This window comes from Antechinus flavipes, chromosome 2, assembly GCF_016432865.1.
Source record: "Antechinus flavipes isolate AdamAnt ecotype Samford, QLD, Australia chromosome 2, AdamAnt_v2, whole genome shotgun sequence".
In the NCBI taxonomy this organism is placed as follows: Eukaryota; Metazoa; Chordata; class Mammalia; order Dasyuromorphia; family Dasyuridae; genus Antechinus; species Antechinus flavipes.
The window spans coordinates 16,442,428-16,465,730 of record NC_067399.1 but is presented as its reverse complement, the minus strand read 5'-3'; the positions used below and the strand labels follow the sequence as shown (position 1 = coordinate 16,465,730).

General features: G+C 44.9%; 1 protein-coding gene across 2 annotated transcripts in view; it reads left to right on the top strand.

Annotated features, from left to right (window-relative positions):
- Positions 1-12,715, top strand: part of DPYSL2 (dihydropyrimidinase like 2) — a 144,161-nt gene extending 131,446 nt beyond the window's left edge. For both annotated transcript variants that reach the window (XM_051974153.1, XM_051974154.1), the window contains exons 12-14: positions 3,016-3,195; positions 4,583-4,748; positions 9,903-12,715. In XM_051974153.1, coding sequence (XP_051830113.1) covers positions 3,016-3,195; positions 4,583-4,748; positions 9,903-9,994 — 438 coding nt within the window. In that variant the 3' untranslated portion in view covers positions 9,995-12,715. The remainder of the gene's footprint in view (positions 1-3,015; positions 3,196-4,582; positions 4,749-9,902) is intronic.
- Positions 12,716-23,303: the final 10,588 nt, after the last annotated feature.

The window sequence follows — 23,303 nt, the reverse complement described above, 5'->3', positions numbered from 1 at the left end:
CTGAGCTTTTGCGGCCAGCCAGGAAACATGGCAGCCAGAAGGCTAAGGAGTAGGATCTCAGGCTCCATGAACCCGGGCCTTCTAGCTGTGCTGGGTGGGTGGGCACTCCGGTTTTTAGAAAGGACTTTGATCATCTGGAGGGTGTCCAAGAAGGGCCCTGAGTCCAGCCCCTGAGCCTGCAGAAGAGAAGAATCTTGTCTCTCCCTTCCCTCCATTTCCTCCTACGAGCCTGTAGTTTTCCAAGAGTCCCCCTGATTCCTCTCACTGGGCTGAGTAGTAAATGTGGGTTCTCCAGCCCGAGTGGTGCAATCCTCCACTTAGCTCCTGTTGTCCTAATCCCTCCTGTAGCCGAATCTAAACAAACTGACGGCCCGATAGCATCTCTCCCGCCGCCGGCATCCTCGCCCCGCCAGCCCACAGCCCGAGACGTCCGTCGGCAACTTCTGAGAGAGAGAGCTTTGTTTTCCTTCCATTCCTCCGTGGCCGCGGCGTAATGGCTTTCAGGCTTGCGGCCTTTGGGGCTCGGGCTCGTTTGCATGGCTGCAGTCATCTTGCTGGAATGTTTAGTTCTCCAGGTTCAACTGAAACCCCGGCCGGTTTGCAAAATAGAAGCTGCCCGTCTGAGCGTCCGCATCCTGGGGGGGGGGGGACCCTGGGAAAGGCCCGTTCTCTTCAGCTCGGCACATGTTCGCTGGCCCCCATGAGCAACGGATCGAGCGCTAGACGAGGGGCACAGAGATGGAGAGTTGGTAGCCCTTGTCCCCCGGGGGATTGCCTTCTGTCGGAGGAGGCGGGGGCTTGTGAGTCTGCAAATGTGAGCAGCTGAGTAAATTCGAGATAATTGGAGAAGTGAGAGAAGAATTAATTGCTAGGGGAATAGATGACATTAGTGAGGCCGTAAACATTTAGTAAACACCGGCATGGGGGGTTCCAAGAAGGCTAAATGACATTTCCCGTTCTTGGCTAACAATGGGGGAAACAACATGCAAACAATATGAAAAGGATATTTATGGGATAACTTGGAGATACACAGCAGAAGGAAGGCACTAAAATGAAGCATCAAGAGAGAAGACAATGAGCATTTATGTAGCACCTACTGTATGAAGTGCTATATCTCATAATAAATGTGATCTCATTAGATTATATCCTTGGGAGGTGGGTGTCATTGTTATTCCCATTTTACAGGTGAGGAAACTGAGGCAAACAGAGGTTTGACTCCCCTAAGGGTCACATACTAGTGAGAATCTGAGGCTGAATTTGAACCCCACTCCAGCACGCTGGGCACTGCACTTTTCTCAAAGCACCAAAGGTGAACTTTAAGGGAAGTTCAGATTCTAAGCAACCTGGTGAGAAGGGAGCGTTTGGAGGAGGGACAGCCTGTGCAAGTACATGGAGGTGGGAGAGGGAGATTAGGCAGCTGGCCCAGATCATGTTGCCAGACTAAAAGGCGAGCGACGGACATGACCCCTGGGCCGCTCTGGGTGTGACTCTGTCGAGCGGCATTGGGCTGCCCTGTGCGGCGATTTCTGTGTCCCAGATAACTTTCCTCCCCCCCCCTTTTTCTCTCCCCCCCCAGTCCCTGTGCTCACACACAGAGCCAGCAGTGTTTCCCAAGAGCTCGGGCAGATGTGGCCCCGTTGCCTAGGGCGAGCTCGGAGCCACAGGGCCACACTCTGTTTTTCTTGGCATTCAGCGAGCTCAGACATTTGGGCGAAGACGGCTCTCTTAAGCCGCCACAATCCTTTCATTTGGGGCTTCGCTTTGCTTTCGGCTTAACCACGTTCTAACGAGGCCACGGGAAGCAGGCGAGGCTGGGGCGGAAGCCTGGGAGCTCCTGATCTTCCCCCATAACCCGCCTCCACTCCGGACTTTCCCATTTCTGTAGCCATTCTGGGCATCCAGGTTGGCAGCCGTGGCATCCTCTCTCCTACTTCCCCTTTCCCTCCTCATCCCACGTTCCACTTCCCCAGTGACTTTCAGATCTGTCCCCTCTCCACGTAACTCCAAACAGTGTCTCATGCAGACTCTCACAATAACCTAATCCATCCCATTTCCTCCAGGCTCCGTCCTTCCAATCCATCCTCCACGAAGCTGCTAGTGGGTTGTCCCTGAAGCCGGGTCTGAGCCTCCTGTGATCCAAAGCTCCAAAGGGGAACTCTGTCCCCTCTGGGATAAAACAGAGTCTTTGGACCTTTGAAGATGAGCTAGCAGCTCTTCCCCTTCCCTCTGAATTTCTTTGTCATGAATTTTTTATTTAGCAAGGATTTATTTTTTCTCTCTCCTTTATTCCTCCTTCACTTTAAAAGAGAAAATAGAACTAACAGAGCCCTTGTAGAAAGTGTGCACAGTTCAGCAAATCAGATTCCTGTGTTGCCCCGTGTCCCCCAAAGTCTTGGATTTGTTTAAACTTATATGTGCATGTGTTATTTCCCTCCAATAGAATGAAAGCATCATGAGGGCAGGGACTTTCACATCTGTCTTTGTACCCCTAAAAAGCACCGTGACTGGCGGGGCTTAATAAGTGTTTGTTGAATAAATGAGCAAGTTTGTTGAATAAAAGGACTCGCCAAATTAAGAAGCAAAAGAGAGTGCGATGGATGGAAAGAACAATTCTGGTAAATATTTGTTTAGCACCTGCTGTATGCGGAACACTGGGTTAGGTGCTGAGGGAGCAGTATGGCTTAGATATATATTGGACCCTGAGTTTGAATCTTTCACTTTCCCTTCCCCTGTTGTCTGAAGGGAATATTTGGCCTGAATGATCCAAAGCTCATTTAGCTCTAATTGTGTTCTGAAGGTTAAAGTTTTTTTTTTTCAGATTTATAACTGGGGAAACTGAGGCACCAGAGAGCTATACTGATTTCTTCACGTAGAATTACGTAGTAATAAGCTGGGTCTATTTACAGGATCTCCTGTATTCTCTTTATTTACTCAATGGGCCGCTGGATGATGGAGTAACTGAATGCAGAGCTCCTGGTTCTGCTCTAACGCTATGGGTGCTCTCTCTTCCCCCAGTCTCTCGAGTACAACATCTTCGAGGGCATGGAATGCCGAGGCTCCCCACTGGTGGTCATCAGCCAGGGGAAGATCGTCTTGGAGGATGGCAACCTCCACGTGACTGAGGGATCGGGCCGCTACATCCCCCGCAAACCTTTCCCCGACTTCGTTTACAAGCGCATCAAGGCCCGGAGCCGGGTGAGTCACTGGGGATCCTCGGGTGGGAAGGCTCTGGGCTTGCAGGACGCAGTGACTCTTTGCCGGTAGCCATTCAGACCCGGGCAGATAGTCCCAACTTTGCCTACCCATTTGGCTTATTCATTGCAGTAAGATTGCTGTCAGAGTCTGCCTCTGGGACCGAGGGTCTTTGTAGAGAAAGGAGGGCTTGATTCTGTGCAAATCATTTTGACTCTCTGGCCTCTGTTTCCCTTGGCTGTAAAAAGGCTTAGAAATTAGCACGGTATGTCCCGGTTTTAGGGTTATCGTCTGAAACGTGTGTCCAAGTGCCGGGATGGCCACACCGGCTGCCCAGTTGCCGCCTGCTTTGGTAGAGAGGATTTCCTCCCTGGGAGATCTAGTCTCCCTCCTAAGGGCCTAAGTATGACAGAGACTGGAAACCTCCGGCCCAGATCCATGCTGACTTTATTTTCCAGTTTTCCAGCAATTTTTGTGAAATGGTGAGTTCTGATCCCAGAAGCTGGAGTTTCTTTGCTGCCTTTAGACAGGAGAATATCTAACCATAGCCAATAGTTGTGGGTCAGTCAGGAGGACCGGGAAGGGGACTAAGGCTTGCCCAGATCTCCATTTCTAAGGATTATGGTGACTTCCAGAGGTGGGGGAGGGGTATATGTTCCACAATGGATTCCCTCTGCTTCATTTAGGGATGGAAGTTCACAGAAATGGAGCTGGGATGACCTCAGAAAAAATAAAAATCTACAAAGAAAGAAATAAAAAATAAAAATAAACAAGTAAAAAAGATGTTAATGTTAAAAATAAATAAAAATAGGGATGAGGCTCAGACATTAATCAATATTTTATCTAATGCCTACTGTGGGCTGCTGTGGGCTAAGCACTGGGGATACGGGAACAGTCCAAGAGCATCCCTGCCCTCAAGGGGCTTACAGTCTAATGGAAGTTATTGTCAGTGGCTCCTTCTGGTAGGAAGGAGAGACCATCCTTTGGGACAGAGAATCCCTTAAATAATACATGAGTTTGGAGGCGAAGTACTTCTGACAGGAAATCTTAAAGGGCAAAATCTCCTTTTAATCCCGAAACGTTTATTCCACTCTCCCAAGCTCTCTGAGTCAGTTATGGAGTGGCTGAGTGAGGAACATGGTGGTGAAAGCCCGCCACCTGCTGGCCCATCTTGTACCTGCGTGGATTTCTTTTACATCCTCCCCTCTGGGGACCATGTAGGCATCCCAGGCTTGTGGCCAGTCAGCCAATCAGACCCGGCCTTTCATCCTCATCCAGAGAGGTTCCCCCTTTCCCCCCCAGGAGAAGACCTGGATGAGGGAGCCCCGGCTCCCTTGCCTCGGAAAACCCTGGTTCTTGGGCCCCAGCTAACTGGCTCTTGTGTTCTCAGTTGGCAGAGCTGAGGGGTGTTCCCCGGGGCCTCTACGACGGGCCGGTGTGCGAAGTGTCCGTGACGCCCAAGACCGTGACTCCGGCCTCCTCCGCCAAGACTTCTCCTGCCAAACAGCAGGCCCCGCCCGTCCGGAACCTGCACCAGTCTGGATTCAGCTTGTCCGGTAAGGACTCAGCACAAAGTGACTCTTCTCCAAAAGTTAGAGCCTCTGTTTTCCACTCGAGGGACTTTGATGCGCCCGTCGGAAGAGTTGTGGATTAGTGTGGGTTTGGGCGATCAGTCAACAAACGTTTATTATCTGCTGGGGGAAGTCTTTGGCAAGGGTTGGGGTTCAGCCATCCATCCATCCAGACATCCATGCTTCCATCTATACAGCCATCTATCCATCCTTCCATCCATCTTTCCATCTGTGCATCTTTGCATCCATCTATCCATCCATCCTTCCATCCATCTTTCCATCTGTGCATCTTTGCATCCATCTATCCATCCATCCTTCCATCCATCTTTCCATCTGTGCATCCATCCAGACATTCATCCTTCCATTTATACATCCATTTATCCATCCTGCCATTCATCCTTTCATCCTTCTATTCATGCATCCATTCATCCATCCTGCCACTATCCATCCCTAATTGATTCAAAAATCATTTGTTAAGGGTTTACTATAATCAATCATTTTGGCAAATTCTGAGGAAGTTACAAAGTTTAGATAAAATGGGGCCTCTGGCATCATGACTATAAACTCAAAAAGTCACCAGAATTCTGTTAATTCCAGTCCAGCCAGTACCAGCCATGTCATCATGGTGGAGTCATGTAGTCTTCAAGAACTTAAGTTTGTTTACTTGTAAAAATACTTTCAGTTCTTCCCTTATTGGGCTTTTCTGAAGAAAATATTTTTGTCAATCTTAATATGCTAGAAGATATGAGAAATAGTTATTGCTTTTATTATTTTCTTGAAATACAAATCCCAGAATCCCAGAATTTTAAGACCACGGAGGGTCTTCATGGTCCCTTCAAATAATCCTCACTACAACCTGTTTGATTAGTAGTTAACCAACTTTTCAATAAAGTCCTCTGTGGGAGTGCAGCCGTGGTGCACCTCTTCTCAAGGCTGCTGTTCCACTTTAGGACAACTCTAGTTACTTAGAAGTTTTCCTATGCATTTTGCATTAAATATGCCATTTTTAAGCTCCCCTACCTTTCCCCAATGTTCCTGGTCCTGCCCTCTGAGGCCAAATAGAGCAAGACTAATAATCCCTCCTTCACAAGACAATCCATCCCATATGTGATCGGTCACTATCAGTTCTAGATATTGGGAAGTTGCTATTGGTACCTGGGACAGTAACTACAATATTACCAAGTGCCTTACTACCTGAAGGCCAGGTGGGTTTCATTCACCCTCCCTCAGGGTTAGAGTAGCTGGAGATTTCTCAGGTCTCTCCCGTGGGCTCTGGCATCCACCAATAGCGTTTGCCCATTTTACAAAGGTCCTTTGCAATGGAAACCGATTATTGAAATAATTATCAAAAATTAAAAATTAAGTAATGAGGAAAATATTTTGTAAATCATAAAAAACATGTTTCAAAGAGTTATTATTATTGTTATTATTATTATGGAAAAGGATGGACAATTATATAGCTCTTACTTTGTGTACTAAGTTCTGTGTTAAATACTTTTTACACATATTGTCCCATTTGATTTTCACAACATCCTTGGAAGGCAGGTGCTCTTATTATCTCCATTTTGCAAACTGAAGCAAACAGCAATTAAGTGACTAGCTCAGAGTCCCACAGCTATTCTAATCCCAGTGCCCCGTGGTACTTGCTACTTGCCACAGAGACAGAATAAACCTATTTGGGGACTTTACCTAGGCAAGTATCTGCCAAACTTTGTTGGAGACAAAGTAGCTGATACTTTTTGGAGGTAAATCATGAGGGAACTGCTCATTGCACCCGAGTCTGGCCAGTGAGAAAGGCAAAGTAGAAGTTGTAGGAATTTGAGGGAAGCTTGCCCTGATTAAATTAGAATTTGCCATAAATAAAGAGGTGAATGCTGGGTATGATCCGGTATGTACCTAGATTATAGGATAGTATAGAAATAGCGGGAAGGTTCTCATAGCTGGAAACCCTAAAAAGGAGCCAGCAGAGAATGTGTCCTTGAGAAGGAAATTTTGCTAGCTTTCTAATGTATTTGGGGAGAAAGGAAAAGGGGAGGTGATCAAAGAAACTCTTAGGACTCCATGTTTTTGAGAGCAGCTGCTTTAGTAGGGAGTAAGTTTCTCAACATTAGAATTTTTTAAATTTCCAATAGTATTTTATTTTCCAAATACATGTAAATATAGTTTTCAACATTCATTTTGTAAGACTGTGTTCCCAATTTTTCTCCCTCCCTCCCTTCCTTTCCCAAGACAACAATACATCTGATTGAGGTTAAATATATGCAATCCTTTTAAATACATTTCCATATTTGTCTTGTGCAAGAAAAATCAGACCAGAAGGGAAAACAAAAACACGATAAACAAACAAACAAAAAGGGAAAATACTGCGCTTCTCTCCATAATCATTCTCCACAGTTCTGTCTCTGAATGCAGATGGCATTTCTCATCCCAAGTCGATTGCAACTGCCTTGAATCCCTGCATTGGTGAAAGAGCCAAGTCCATCACGGTGGATCATCATCTTGCAGTTACCGTGTACAACATTAGAATCCTTTACCTGAAAGCCAAACAGTGATTTGCTGGGGAAAATGTAGAGAGTCTTGATGATTCAGGTTTACCTTGGGCCAGATGGCTTCTAGTTATGAGGATCCTTTTCTTTTCTTCCTCCTCCTTGAGACAATCCCTCTTTTAATAATAGCTAGCATTGGTATATACGTTATCTCATCTGATAGAATTAGAGACATCTGATGACTTTTACTCCATTTCCAATTCCATGGAGTTCGAATCAGATCATTATATATTCTTCCTTTTGCCACTTAAGGAGCTTTTAATACTAATCATATTAGGTGACAACAAGCTCTTTGTGTACATCAGGGGTCCTCAAACTTTTAAAACAGGGGGCCAGTTCACTGTCCCTCAGACTGTTGGAGGGCCGGACTATAGTAAAAACAAAAACTTTGTTTTCTGGGCCTTTAAATAAAGAAACTTCATAGCCCTGGGGGAGGGGGATAAACGTCCTCAGCTGCCGCATCTGGCCCGTGGGCTGTAGTTTGAGGACCCCTGGTACATATTCTGATCAGAGCATGACGACAATGTGAGTTAGAGGCTACAGATGTCTCCGTTTTACAGAAACTGAGGCCTGGAGACTTGTCTTTTGTTCCAGCTCACTCTGCTAATAAGTCTTAGAGGTTTGGGCTGCTGTCTTCCAGATTCAAGGCTCTACTTCCTAGCAGTGAAACCCCACTCTCTCCCGATTATCAGTAAATAGAAATTAAACCAGAGTCCATAACTGCCCAAGAAAACGGGGGCAACAGGAGTCCAGCCCCCGGCCATGTGCTTTGGAAAGCTTTGACTCCAAATAAGTCACCTGGGGCTCTGTAGAGGCGATAGGTGTGGACCTGAACAGCATCTTCTGGATCCACCTAGCCCATCTCATTTCATAGTGAGGGAATGGAAGCCCAGAAAGGGGAATTGACATACTCCTAAAGGATCATGGATTCTAGAACTTCCAAGGATCTTCAAAAGATCTTTTAATCTCATGTCATTCAGCCCAGCAGATAGTAGGCATCTTACATATCTATACTAACAGCCCTTTCATTTTACACATGAAAAAAACAGACCTGTGAGATGAGGTTACTTGCCTCATGTCAGTTTAGTAGTAAGTGGGGAAGCTGGGATTTGAACTTTCCAGAGCCAGTACTCTTTCCCCTGGGCCATGTTGCCTTTCTCAGAGATTCTTTCTCCAAGGCTTATACCTTTTCTTTTTGACACATCGCTCCTCCAACTACTCTCCTTCCCAACATGATATTTTGTGATGATAAAATGAGATATTTGTCAGATACTTTGCAGGCTTTCAAGTGTTCTTTTAATGCTTACTATTAAAAAAAATACTTAAACAAAATTGTCTCAAATAGAAAATAAATGCTACAGATCTTTATTTAAAACACCGAGCAAAATTGTCTCAGATAAATGCTAAAAATAATTACTTAAAACATTAAAGAAAATCAAGTAGCAAGGATGGCAGATGGCACTTGTAACTCTCCACTATTTGGAACATCCCTCTCACTATTTGGAACAGTCTGAGGTGCTTAATAAATGCTCATTGAGTGATTATTGATTGAAGCTGTGGGATTATGGGAAGGGAACAGTTTTACATTTGGAAAATGGGAGGAGAAATAACTCTCAACTCTTTGGGACACCGGCTCCTCTCACTATTTGGAACAGTCTGAGGTGCTTAATAAATGTTCCTTGAGTGATTGTTGATTGAAGCTGTGGGACTGTGGGGAAGTCACAGATTTACATTTGGAAAAGGAAAGGACAAGAAATCTGGGGATGCATTTTTTCTTCCTTTGTGTTACTTTTCCCCTTGATTAAAAACAATTCTATTTTCAGTTTTAAATTCTTTCCTTTCCTTCTTCCCTTTGCCACTAATTGAGAAAGCCAGAAAAACAAAACTTGTTAAATATATTCTGTGACTTTTCTATAGTGATCTTCGTACCACTTCCATCCATGTAGTTTATTAAAACTAACAAATTGCTTTTATCATAGCAACCCTGACAGGCAGGGATTGCCTCTCAAGATTATTCTTGCCCCCGTTTTATGGATGAAGTGCTTTCAGAATCTTTGACTCCTCGTGTTACTTGCCTCCAAGGGAAGATAACTTTTCTTTGGATTAGGTCAGGCTGCCTCTCTAGGACCCAAGACAAGCCAGAGTAAGTCAGTGCTGATGAATGAAGAGTCACTAAAGAGAAAGTGTTCATGGGCACGTGTTCGGGACGTGGTTCTTCCACCTTCTCATCTCTTAAAATCCTTGATTTCCTTCAAGACTCGGTTCAGACAAGATCTACACGAACCCTTTTCTGGACCTCACCGTATAACTACCTTTTGAATGAGAAAGAGGAGTTGTTTCAGACTTTCCAGCTCTATTCCCAGTACCCAGCCCCACTATCCCTGGCACATAATGTGGCACAAATTAATTCTCGATTAATTCACAAATCATAGCCATTAAATATCAGTCTGGGCCATCTGTTGGGGGCTTTACTGATAGGGAGACTGAGGTCTGATCAGGCTAGTGCCGTGTTCCGGATCAGCTGGCGCAGAGGGAGGAAGCTCCTGGGACTCTCTTTAACCCCGTCTCCCTCCTTTTCTTCTCCTCCCTCCAGGTGCCCAGATCGATGACAACATCCCTCGCCGTACCACCCAGCGCATCGTGGCTCCCCCGGGCGGCCGCGCCAACATCACCAGCTTGGGCTAGAGCCCCCCCGTCGTGGAGCAGCAGTAGCAGACTGGGCAAGGGGGGTGAGGGGTGGGGCACCTGAGGACATTGGGTTTTGTTTATTATTATTATTATTATTTTTTAGAGCCTGTGATAGTTACTGTGGGGCAGTCAGTCCATGGGGCTTACTTCTGAGCCCCACACTCAGTCCTCCTTAACCCTGATGTTACCGATTTTGCTCACCCATGTTTATCCACTTCTGATAGCATTACATACATGTTCACACACTGACTCCAGAGACAGGATGTGGCCTGACACCACAAGGATGCAAAACAAAAAGTCGGAACCAGTCCCTGCCACGGAGAGAGTGGTTTTCATCCAGGATCCCTGTTGTTCTCATGAACATCTTTCTTTTCCTAAGGGAGGGATGAAGTGAATTACCTGAGAGCTGCCTTTTTTTTCTCCCCCACAAGGAGGAAGGGGGGAAGGTTGGGGAAAGTGGTTAAAATGTGACGTTGGAAGACCCGATCAAATATTAACTTGGGTTCAGAATGTCCACGAGTTGAGAAAGTGTTTGACAGTTGAGTGAAGTTGGTAGACCAGCAGTCCCCGCCCAGTTGGCTCCAGACCACGTCTGTTGACATTGGGACATTTCAGTCTGGCTCAGCTCCTGACAGGATGCTTCACGTAATTTCTCTTTGTCCTGGATTTGGCTCCAATGTACATCCTTTGAGGTTCCTCTCTCTCCTCTCTTTAAAATTCTCTGGCTTTTTGTTTTGTTGTATAGAACATTTTAAGTTGCTCCTCTCTCATTGGCTTCTGAGAGACAGCATGGCGCAGTGGGGATAGCACTGGATCTCATAGCAGAGGACTGGGTTCAAATCCCACCTCTGGCCATTATTACTTAACTTATTTGCCCCTTGATTTCTTGTGAAAGTTGGAGGTATTGGATTTGGGAGTCTCGAAGGCCCTTTCCAGCACCCAGTAGATGAAACGATGGGTCTTTGTTTTAGACAACTTTTTTCTCCCTGTCCCAGCTGCCTCTCCCTATCAGTAGCCCCTTGGCTTTTCCATTGTTGCCATAACAACCTGGCCCGGGGGAAACAAGGTGCTGCCCCATCACTCGAGTGCCGAGTTGGCTCATGTTGTGCAGGTTGTCACCGAGGAGCCCATGGTAGCCATTGGTGTCTGGCTCAGTGTTTTCCAGGAGCAGGGATGGGTCGGACTGAGCTGTCCAGATTCTGGTGAGAGGTTGAGATTTGGTGCCTTTGGAAAGTGGGTTTTTTCCCTGGATAAAACGAACTGCCTACTAAGGGCCCCCGACTGCTGCCCAAGGTCTCACGAGCACCCTATTTAATTGGATGGGCTAACTCATCCTGGGGCCAGCCACCAGAAGAGAACAGCTGGAGGAATTGGAGGCTGGTTCGGTAGCATCCTCCGAGCCCCTTATAATTTGACCTGGAGGCTTCTTTGGAAGAGTTCAGGGCCCACTGGGAACTGGCTCCAGCAGAACATCCTGGTGCCCACGATTTTATCTTGTGGAAGCCAACTTGGTGGGAAAACAATGCCTAGAGGCCTTAGAAACACACACACATACACAAAATCTCTGAGAATTCTGACACGGGGAAGTCTCTTATTTGGCAAAATGGAGGAGCCACATTTTTATTTCTTTTTTTCAAACAAAGGGCACTTCATTGCATGTTGACATTTGCAAACAACACAACATTGGTGGGAAATGTCTGGCAAACTTCCTTTTTATGGGCCATGCTTGAGCCTATGGGTCACCTCACCTTAGCACTGCCTAGCGACTTGGTATCTTGGTGTAGTTTCCATTAGCCGAATCCTCTGCCCTCCCCTCGGTTTCTAATGTTACCCTGATAAGTGTGACATTTATTTCTGTGTGTGTCGACAGGTTTTTCTTAACGGTATCTGTAGGTTCTTTAAAAAACCTCAAGAAAAAGAGATCTGCTTTGTTCGAGTATAAGCAGTAAGTCCTTGGTAGCCAGTCCATTCATCTGTCCAGACCTATCGACTTGGGGTTGTTTTTATTGTTTATTTTTCTATTTTTTTTAAAGTTAAAAAAAAGCACTTTAAAAAAGTAATTGGTTAACTTAAAATATTTTCTAGTTCCTCCCCTCCTCCCACCGTTGTTCTTCTATCACCTGCATTTGAAGGAAATTGGAACAAGGTGGAGAAAGCCCCGGTCTTATTTCCATTCTCAGCCGTGTCGGCAGCCTCTCACTATTCACTTTCATCTTCCCTTTTTTTCTCCTGTTCCTGACAGTTTCAGTTCTTTTGGTTGTTCTAAAAAATAAAAAGCTCACAAATAAGCAAGCAAAAGAAAATTAAAAAAAAAAAAAACCCTAACGATGTTTGCAGGCTATGTAAGCATGTCTCCCCGTCGGCTCGCTTTTTGTGTCTGTTTAATGAATGTCCTATGTAAATGCTAAGAGAATTGACAATGATTTGGAACGGACTAACTGCAGTGACTTGATGCTCTAAGACGTTTGTAGGATCGCGGACTAGCTGGATTTTAACCTTTGGATTTGTGATTGTGAACCATGAGTGAAGGAGCTGTAAGTGCTAAAGCTGATCATGTGTGTAGACAAACAGTGCTTTTTTTTTTTTTCCTCTCTTTTTTTTACCACTGTCTTAATGGCAAAATAATTATGGTAAAAAAAAGTCGTGTTTATTATTCCTTAAGAACTCTGTGTAATATTACCATGGAAACGCCTAATAAAGACAAATGTTGTTGTTTCAGGGTGTGTGTCTGTGTTGGGATGTTCTGAGGAGGGAGTGGGGGGCTCTCCGTGCCTCTAATCCAAGGGTGGGGAACGTCTGGCCTGCGGGCCGTATAAGACCCACAAAATCGTTTGCCAAGGCAACTGCAGATGATGATGAGCTGAAAGCTGGGTACAGACACCTGCCACTCACTGCATGTTGTCTGGCCGGCCAGTGAGGTTTGAAATATCCAAATGGCCCTTGCAGAAGCCCTCCATCCCTGCAGGCTAATCAATCAGCAACAGTTGAAAGACCTACTGGGTGCTGGAGAGGCTTTGTGGGTAGAAGGGAGCCAGGTTCTCTTCAGTTCCTCCTGACATAGATTGGGCAAGTTATTTAAGCTCTCGTTGTTTAAGTTCTAAGACTAGAACTTTTAGCGGTGTGGGATTTAATCAGGAGGGTCAGTTTCTTCTCCTATAGCAATGGATTACAGATCCCAATCTCTATTTCTGTTTAGCCAGGAACACAATGATCAAAATGGAATGGTCCTAGTCCTCTGAGCTAGTGAGTGATCAGAAGAGATTCCTCCAACTGTCCCCATCCCAAGAGGGTCTACACTAGCTTGGGCTTCCTCCCTTGGGATGGAGATGACTCGGGTGGGAGCCAGTTTCGGGAATGCCATCTTAAGTAAACTGAAGCACAGAACGGGCTAGGGGCAGAATTCCCCATCAAGGCAGCTCCTGGCATTTAGTGGAGCTTGTTCCATCTCCCAGAATGCAGTGTTAGTCATGGGCTCAGAAAAGAGCACTAGACGGGTTAAGAATGATGGGGCGATGACCCCTCTGGGCTCTCCCTTCTTCTGATCTAGTCCTGGCTTAGCCACTATTAATCATAAGATTATCGATCTAGACTTTGGTGGGAGTTCAGAGGTCATTTAGTCCAGCCCTTTCATTTTATAGCTGAGAAAACTGAAGAAAATTAAATGGCATGAGAGGTATGATTCATGTGTCTGTTTTTGCATCATGCATATGCACATATGTATGTGTAGATAATAATACTTCTATTTAGATACATAAACATGTATTTCTAAGTATGCTAAATTTGCTTATATAGAACACACAACACATGTGTAATATATGTAATTACACACAAATCTGGGTGGTAAGTATATCTATATGTGTGATATACACATATGTTTGTATATACGCATACATATAAAATATATGGGGTGGCTAAGTGACATCTTCCTGAGTTCAAATCTAGCGAGATATTCACTAGTTTGTGACCCTGAGCAAGTCACATAATACAGTGCCTCAGTTTCCTCATCTGTAAAATGAAGTGGAGAAAGAAATGGCAAAGCACTGCAGTGTCTCTGCCAGGAAAACCCTAACTAGGATCACGAAGAGCTAAATACAAAAGAAACAATTACCAATAAATATGTAGTGAGATAGTATTCCAAAAGTCTTCGTGTGATTTTGTTTTTAAAGCTCATTATTGACTGGATGTCATATTTAATGAGATGGAGAGGTAGGGAGGAGCCTGGACACCATATCATATGAGCATTGGTTGAAGGAATTAAAGATGTTTAGCTTGAAGGAGGGAAGACAGTGGGCAGCCTCAGAGGTGTTTTCAAATTTTCCCGGAATGAGATTGGCAGGGTCCTCTGTGGTCAATTAATCTAATATATACCCCAAGGGGATTGCCATTTTAACATATCTGACAGGTGATCCACCAGCCTCTACTTAATGATCTGAAAGGAAGGGAAGCCCACCATCTCTCATAGCAGCCTACTCTACTTTTGGCCAACTGGACCTTAATAACTTCCATTGGCTTCCTAAAGGCTCTGACATTCAAATCCTTCCACAATCTTTCTCCTTCCCACCTTTCCTGCATTTGTCTACTTCCCTTCCTCCGTGGACTTTATTACATTGGCCACCTTGCTCTTTCTCTTATACCCATATTGCTCGCGCCTTTTCCTGGTCGCCCCCATTCTTGGAACGTACTCCTTCCTCACCTCTGCCTCCTGGCTTCCTTCAAGACTCAGTTCAGATCTTACAATCTGCCCTTTCTTCTTCCACCCCCATCCTGGCAAGGATGCCTTTCCTCTGAGATTACCCCCCATTCCTCGTTTATAATGTCCGGATCTTGTAGATACACCATTGTAGAAGGCATAGTTGTAAGTTGTAATGGCAGTTAGCCTGCTGAGCGAGTAGAACACTGGATCTGGAATCAGGAAGTCCCAAATTCAAGTCAGATAACTCCTCGCTACGACACTGGGCAAGCTATTTAACCTTGGTTCCAATCAATAATCAATAACTAAACATTTACAAAGTACCTACTGTGAACCAAGCATTGTGTGAAGTGCTGGAGATACTAAAAGGAAGTGATCAATTATGATCTGTTTCCTTACCTGTAAAACAGGGACAATAATGGCACCGATCATCAGATTGCTGGGAAATTCAAATGAGATGATAGCGGGAAAGGACTTTGCAAACTTGGAAATTCGCTGGAAATCTAGCTGTTGTCATTATTATCATTATTGGCAAGAGTACTTGTTTTCCTGTCTCACTCCCCAGGAAATGAACTCCTTAATGGCAAGGACTGTGTCTGAATTTCTTGGTAACCCCAGCACTTAGTCCACTTCCTGGCCCATGGGAAGTGGTTAATATATGATTGTAGACTGACTATCCCAAGCAACTTTCTGAGACTCTCATTGGTAAAGAAGGTGTCTGGGTAACTTCCATTGAGAGCCAGAGTTTCCTCCTCTGGAGGGTTCCGAAGCCAGTGACATAACCCCATTCTTTATAATTACGACAATAATATCAACATAATTTATTTGGATTCATCTCTTGTTGATTCCCCATCACATTCACCATAACAGCTGTTCCAAGTCTCCTCAAGCCCCAAACTCTCCTTGTGTTTTCATTCTCCCAATAAAACATGGCACCTCCTGTCTGGAGAAATTCAGGCCATTCTCCTATCTCCAAGCCTCTCTTCCCATCTTATCTAAGGTGTCATGGTGACCCCTCCACTTGCCAATCAAATCCCTATTTTATCTGTGTGCCTTGAACTTAACTTTGGGGGATAGAGTTGTAGAGAATGATGGTTTCTGAGTCAGATTAGCCCTGGGTTTGAATCCTGTCCCGGGTATTTACTAGCTATGGGATTTTGGGCAAGCCATTAACCTCAGTTTCCTCATTTGTAAAGTAGAAATAATAATAGCATTATTATAAGAATCAAATGAAATAATAAATGACTTTACAAACCTTAAAGTGCTACATTAAAAAGCTATTATTTATTTTTGTCATCATCTTTTCTGGACCTTGCTCTTATTTATCCGCTCCCCCTTCCTACTTTTGTCATCTTGCATCTTTCTTCCCATCTGCTTCTGCTCACACATCTCTATCAATAGCAATAACAACAGCACCTTCCCATGATCCTGTCCCTCCCCACCTCTCAGCTAGAATCCTTAGAGATCCTGGGAATCTTTATTCTAACTCTTACAGCCAATAACTAACAAGTCCCTTAGAGCAAGGCTGAATCTCCCTGCCAGGGTTCTAGGGATACTCTTGAGGGATTGGATGGGTATTTCTAGTATGATTTATTGATGAGGAAATTGAGGCACATGGAGATGAAATTATTTGTTTATTATCATGTTGTTGTTTAGTCATTTTAGGTAGAATCTCATTTGGGATTTTCTTGGCAAAGATACTGGAGTGGTTCGCCATTTCTTTTTCTAGCTCATTTTACAGCTAAGGAAACTGAGGAAAACAGGGTAAAATGGCTTGCCCAGGATCACACAATCTGAGGCCAGATTGAGGCAGGGCTCTATTCACTGTGCCACCTAGCTGTCCCTGGTCATTAGTGGTGTTCAGCCATTTCTGTTATTTCTCTCTTAAACAGCAGTTAGAATTTGGATGTAGATCTTCCTAACACTCAGGTTGGATCTCTATTGATGATGTCATGCTGTTGCCTCTGCTGTAAATATAAAGGGCTGTTATTAGTTTAACTTCCTTACTTCTCTCAATTTTAGAAGGATGATGGGGAGGAATAGGAGTACCCCTTCTTCAAAAGAGTTGTCATACACTTGAATAGATTAATTATTCTTAAAAAAATGAGCCACTTTATAGGGCTTGGTTTTCAATCATTGGATTCTTCTCCACAATCCAGGGGTGCCAAGGGCCTTTGGATATTTATGACACTATTTGTCGGCCACGTGAAATTATCAATTTAAAGAACTCAAGCAGTAGGAAATTGTCGCATTTAGCTTTTGGCTCATCACTGCCTGTCACTGCCTCGGAAGGGCCAGATTTTGTGGACCTTGTGTGGCTCGGGGGCCAGATGTTCCCCATCCTTGCTATGGTAGACACCAAACTTTGCTTTTCAGTCCCATTACCCTCTTCTCTATCCAGAATGAGCTAATAACTGGCCTTCTCTAGCAGTCCTTTTTGGTCCTTTTCAGCTCTTTCTGTATGCCCTCGTTATCCGTTTTTGCTCCTTACGATGATGTTCATCATCACTTCCCTTCTGTGCCTTAATTTCCTCATGTAAAATGAGTTGAAATAGATGACTTCCAATACTCCTTCTAGTTGAAGATCCTATGCATTAACTGTACTAGGGGAACTGGACTTCAGATCCTGCCTCTGACGCTTATGATCTGTGTCCTCTTGGACGAGTCACATAACCTATTTGGACTTCATTTTTTTCATCTGTAAAATTGGGAGTGGGGTGGAAGTCATGGCATCTCAATCCCTTCCATGTCTAGATCTTTGTAGAATCATAGATGTGATTCTGGAGGGGACTTTAAAGGCCACCTAGTCCTACCTCTTTAATTTTACTTATAAGGAAACAAGACCCGAGTCTACTAAGTATGTGATTATAAAGGTCATACACATCAGAAGTGGATTTAAAGAGTCAGAAGTCTAATACAAAGAGGGTCAGGATCAGGAATCCAAGGAGCTGGGTTCAAATTCTAGTCACTTATCTATGGGATTCTGAGTAGATTAATTAATCTCTTTGAGCCTCAGTTTCCTTATCTGTCAAATGGGGAACTTAGAATAGATGTGTCCTAAATTTGGGCTAGGGTCCTATGATTAGCAGACCTTTGAAGCCCTTTCAATTTACAGTCTCTGATCTTATGATTTTAATAAAACCCGAAGGAGCTAGAACTGATAAAGAACCTGTTTCTCATTCTCTTTCCACTAGGTGGCAGCAATGCCCCTACAATGGAAAGAAATTTCTTCCTGCGAGCCCCCTAGGAATCCATTCATTCAACCAGCATGTATAACGATAGTCTGAGGGCTGGAAAAGAGGCTCGAAGCCCAATATTTGCTTCTTGTAGCTTTTCCTGTTTCCAACACGTAACGAGTGGTAAGCAAACAGGCTGCCCACAGAGACAGACTTACATTCTGGGTAACCATGGGGCGTCTGTTGATGGGTCCCAGATTCTGTAGCCAGTTACAAAGGGAGGGGCCCATGGCCTCAGTGACAGTTATTAACCCGGGGCCAAAGCCTCAGACCCACCAGAACTTCCTAACTGCCTTTCCTCCTGCTCCACACAGTGTCCAGCTTTTCTTGTAATGTTTGAACAGCTTTTGGAGCGCCTCTAGACAAACAGACTTTGGGAACGCCGGGCAATGGCACCAGGTGGAGCGTGCTGGCCGCCAGAAGAGTTATCGAATTTCCTTAGAACAAAGGGGCATTTTGTTACTGAATCCATGGAAGAATGTTACCCGTTAGCCGGGCCGGTCCCAACAAGTCTTTTGGTTTCGTGCCTTGGCCTGTGTGGGACTTCCAGGTTGTCGCTGAGGGAGGGCATTCAAAGTCACCCCCGAGATGCTTGGTTTGGGCAGAAGCAGCCTCCGAAAGGAATCATTTAATACTTTTGTGGTAAAGTCCACTGGAGATGTGGACAAAGGCGAGACTCAAGTTCCAGCTCCTATTCTTCCTGTCATGCATGTATCCCCTCCTATATGTCAATCAACAAGCGTGTATTAGATGTTTATTTTGTGCCCACTACTAAGTTCTGGGGATAGGAAGAAAGGAAGGAAGGAAAAAAGGAGAGAGGGAAGGAGAGAGGAAAGAAGCAAGGAAGGGAGGGAGGAAGGAAGAAAAGACAGAAGGAGGGGATGAAGAAAGGAAGGAAGAGAGAAAAGAAAGGAGAGAGGAAAGAAGCAAGAAAGGAAGAAAAGACAGAAGGAGGGAAGGAAGAAAGGAAGGAAGAGAGAAATGAAGGAAAGGAGGAAGGAAGAAGGAAAGAAGCAAAGAGGGAAGCAGAAAAGAAACAAGGAAGGGAGGGAGGAAGGAAGGAAGGAAGGAAGGAAGGAAGGAAGGAAGGAAAAAAGTGAATCCCCAATTGTGTATATTCAATCAAAAGGAAGATGGAATCAATAACTAATAGAACTGATTGCCCATTAAGGCCAGTTCTCTGATAAGACATAGGTTGTTTAAGATGAATAATTCTGAGAAAACCCCTTGCATAAATCTTTGGATCTGACTAGGTTTCTAGCCAGCATAACCTAGGTCCTCAGTTAAGCGACGGTAGGGGGTTGGTCTATCTTTCCAGCCAAACAGGGTTGAGTTTAAACAACTCAGTGAAGTGTTCTCACACTCCTGTATCTGAATAATGTTTTAAGAAAGAAATTGACCCATAACTGAGCCAGATCTAGAAATCAGTCACAAGATGGAGTCAGAGTGGTTCGTTCCCTCAGATGGGATGGGTCAGAATCTTCAGTGAGGAGTGAAAAGAGGGCTTCCTCCTCCTTCTGGCCCAACGCGTTGGAGAAAGTGGATCTGGGGTGTGTATGTGGCAAGAGGGAAGAGGAATTTAATTCTGGAAGTTGGCCAGAGAGTCCCTGTCTTCTGAGGGAATACAGATTTCCATGATTTCAAGGAGATAGAAGGAATATTGCAAGAAGTTTAATAATGTAAGGGTCAATTTGCCTCTAATAGAACAAGAGTGGCAGAGGGCACAATGGAAGACTAGGGTAGAATGGAATAGGGATATGGCAGGGATGCTGCTTACACAGATGGGCACGAAGGAGATTGGACTTGTGTCCAAGAAGCTACAGAGAGCCACAGAGCAGTGACTCATACCTTTCACAGGAGTATTGCCTCTGGTATCACACTCTATTAAGAGGTGGACAGTGTGAGTGTGTTTTGGGGACAATATGTGTACAGAAATAGGCTTGGTGATGAGTCCCACTCAATGGCCAAGGCAGGGGATTACTGGGGCTTGACTAGTTCTAGAAAGATGATGCATTGAGTCAATCATTATTCAAGTTCATTTGGCCACAAGGACTCACTTCAATGTTGAAGCCCTCCCTCCCTCCCTCCCTTCCTTCCTTTCTTCCTCCCTTCCTCTCTTCCTCCCTCCCTTCCTCCCTTTCTCCCTTCCTCCCTTCTTCCTTCCTCCCTTCTTCCTTCCTTCCTTTCTTCCTCCTTCCTCCTTCCTTCCTTCTTCCTTCCTTCCTCCCTCCCTCCTTCCTTCCTCCTTCCTTCCTTCCTTCCTTCCTTTCTTCCTTCCTTCCTTCCTTCCTTCCTTCCTCCTTCCTTCCTTCCTTCCTTCCTCCTTCCTTCCTCCTTCCTTCCTTCTTCCTTCCTTCCTTCCTCCTTTTCTCCCTTCCTTCCTCCCTTCCTCCTTTTCTCCCTTCCTCCCTTCTTCCTCCCTTCCTTTCTTCTTCCTTCCTCCTTCCTTCCTTTCTTCCTCCCTTCCTCCCTTCTTCCTTCCTTCCTCCTTTTCTCCCTTCCTCCTTCCTTCCTTCCTCCCTCCCTCCTTCCTTCCTTCCTTCCTTCCTTCCTTCTTCCTTCCTTCCTTCCTTCCTTCCTTTCTTCCTTCCTTCCTTCCTTCCTTCCTTCCTTCCTTCCTCCCTTCTTTCCTTCCTTCCTTCCTTCTTTCCTTTTTCCCCCATTTGCTAAGTAATTAATATCTACAAAATATGATTTTTTTTGGGGGGAAATTCAAAGATTAAGACAATGGATGATCTGTCAAAAGGATAGCTAAATGTTCCCTATGTATATGATGATCCTAAAGTAGAATGGGGCATGAGAAAGGTCTGTGGAAAGGAAGACCAGGGAAGACTTTATGGAGAAGGTGGCGTATGAGCCAGGGTTTTGAAGGTTGAGCAAAATTCCCATTGGTGGAGCTGGGAGGAGTCTTTGGAAATTTGCTCCTGTCATGGTGAAGAAATAAGCTGTGACATAAGGTGCTGTTAGCACCATTTTCTCCGCAGCCTCGGATCCCAGAAGCCGGGTCCTTTTCGAGCCATTCTCGAGAGCCACCTGCTCCGTGTGTACAGCTATGCAGTCTGTGCGAGGAGGGAAAGCCATCCAGATGGAGAGCCGTCGCCAAGCAGTTCTCCCAGTGACACATGCTTCTCCGTGGCTCCCCCTTTGCTGCTCCATCATCTCCCGGTTCTGCAGCCTCACCAGTGGCTTCTTCCATTCCCCGTACACGCCACGGGAAGGCAAAACGATGAGCTTTTCCTGCCTCACTTCTGATCCAAAGGCATCTTTGGCCCTGATTTGGATCCTTGTAAATAGAAACCCGCTTGCTTTCCTTCTCCTGGCACCTTTGAATCGCCCGAGCTGGAGACTCCGCTCAGTGCCCGGCCTCAGAGCATCCTCTCGCCTGTGTGTGGCCTGCTGCACCCAGCAGCTGTTCGCCATCAGAATCGAATTAGCCGGGGCACAGGTCAGGGCTGGTGATCACCTGGCTTTTACTGTCAACAGCGGGTTCAGTGTTAGGTCAAAGTAGACCAAGGAGCTGGTTTTGGCCGAGTAGGGCCTGGATAAATATGAGTCAAATCTGGATTCGGAGTTATTTGATGAGAAAATCGGTTTTTATGATATCCAAGTTTACCCAACAAGTCCAACCAAGTTAAAAAGCCAATCAAGAGCCTTGGGGGCCTGCTGTAATAAAGAAATTAGAATGATTTCTATTGGGCAAATTCTAAGTAAAAGGATGAGAGGCAATAGGACCTAGTGGATAAGGGGCAGCTAGGAGGCTGAAGTCAGGAGGACCTGAGTTCAAATGTGGCCTCAGACACTTAACACTTCCTAGCTGTGTGACCCCACACACTTAACCCCAATTGCCTCAGCAAAAAATAAAAAAGACATAATGGATAAATGATGACCTTAGACTTAGGAAAACCTGAGTTCAACTCTCTCTTCTGACACTTAAATAGCTGTGTGACTGCAGTCAAGTTAACCAACTTCTCTGAGACTCAGGAAAGTTCTGAAACTTATCTACTCAAATTATATATGGGATATGGAGCTACAGACAGTTCTCTTACTGACAGAATCCCAGCTTCTTAATATAAAGGCATTAATAAATAGACACCATTATTTTATTTTTAGCATTTTCCCTTCATGGCAGAGAATGATTATGGGAAGGACTTGGGGAAGACAAACTTTAACACTGACCATTCTGTCTAAGTAGGCCTCTGTGGGATCAACTCTTATCAGTAGCTAACATCCTTTGCAATTGGCCAGCTGGGGTCATTTCTTCTACTTCCCCTGATTTCTGATAAACAGCTCTTCCCTGCTCTCCTTCCTTACCATCTTTCTGGAGGATACTGATTCTCCAGATGAATGAAAATTGATGTTCCTTGGGTCCGTGCAAGAAGGATCGACAGGGAAGCACAGACTTTCACACAGAAAAAACTAGTGGAGGTATTGTACCACCTATGGCAGACCCACACGCTCCAGTTCTGCGTGTACTTTTTCACCACAGACACCCATAAAAAGCCCTTATTCTAAAACAGTATTTCAGCTCAGTGGTTAGTTGTTAATTAGGGGTTTGACAGGTGGAGTATATATGGAGGGGCAACAATTAGATCATCGGTAGCAGCGCCATCTTGAATACTGGTTAATATGTTTGTTGTTCAGTCATTTCCGTCATGTCTGACTTTATGATTTGATTTGGGGTTTTCTTGGTGCGGATACTGGACAGTTTGTTGTTTCCTTCTCCAGCTCATTCAATATTTGAGGAAACTGAGGCAAATAGGACTAAGTGACTTGGCTAGAGTTATATAGTTAAGAAGTGTCTGAGGCCAGATTTGAACTCTGGAATATGAGTCTCCCTGATTCCAAGCCTTCACTCTAACCACTGGGCCACCCAGCTGCCCCACTGGTTAATTTAGACCAAAGCTAAATGCTTCTGGCAGAGGCGGCAGTAATAAAGGAGGTGTTCTCATAGGAAAGGTCTTTCATCTTCCCACACACTCGGGATTTCAGTCTTCCTCTAGCCTCTCAGTTGTGATGATCTCATTCAGCTGAGCAAAGGGCACTGGGTAAAATTGCTCCATTCACAGGTTTGCCTTTTGGAGCACTGGGGCGGGGAGGGGAGGGGGAATCTCTTTGTTCACAGCAAAGCATTCAAGCTGTGGCCATAAGGAGCAACTTTGAAAATTCTTGAAAACACTTGAAAAGAGCTTACATTTTTCCTTTCCCATCTGTTTTTCATTTCATTCTGAAGGAAAGATTTTTTTTTTTTTTGCTTAGGCAATTGGGGTTAAGTGACTTGCTCAGGGTCATACAACTAGTAAGTGTCTGAGGCTGGATTTGAACTCTTGAAGATGAGTTTTTCTGATTCCAATCCCTGTGCTCTACCCACTGTACCACCTAG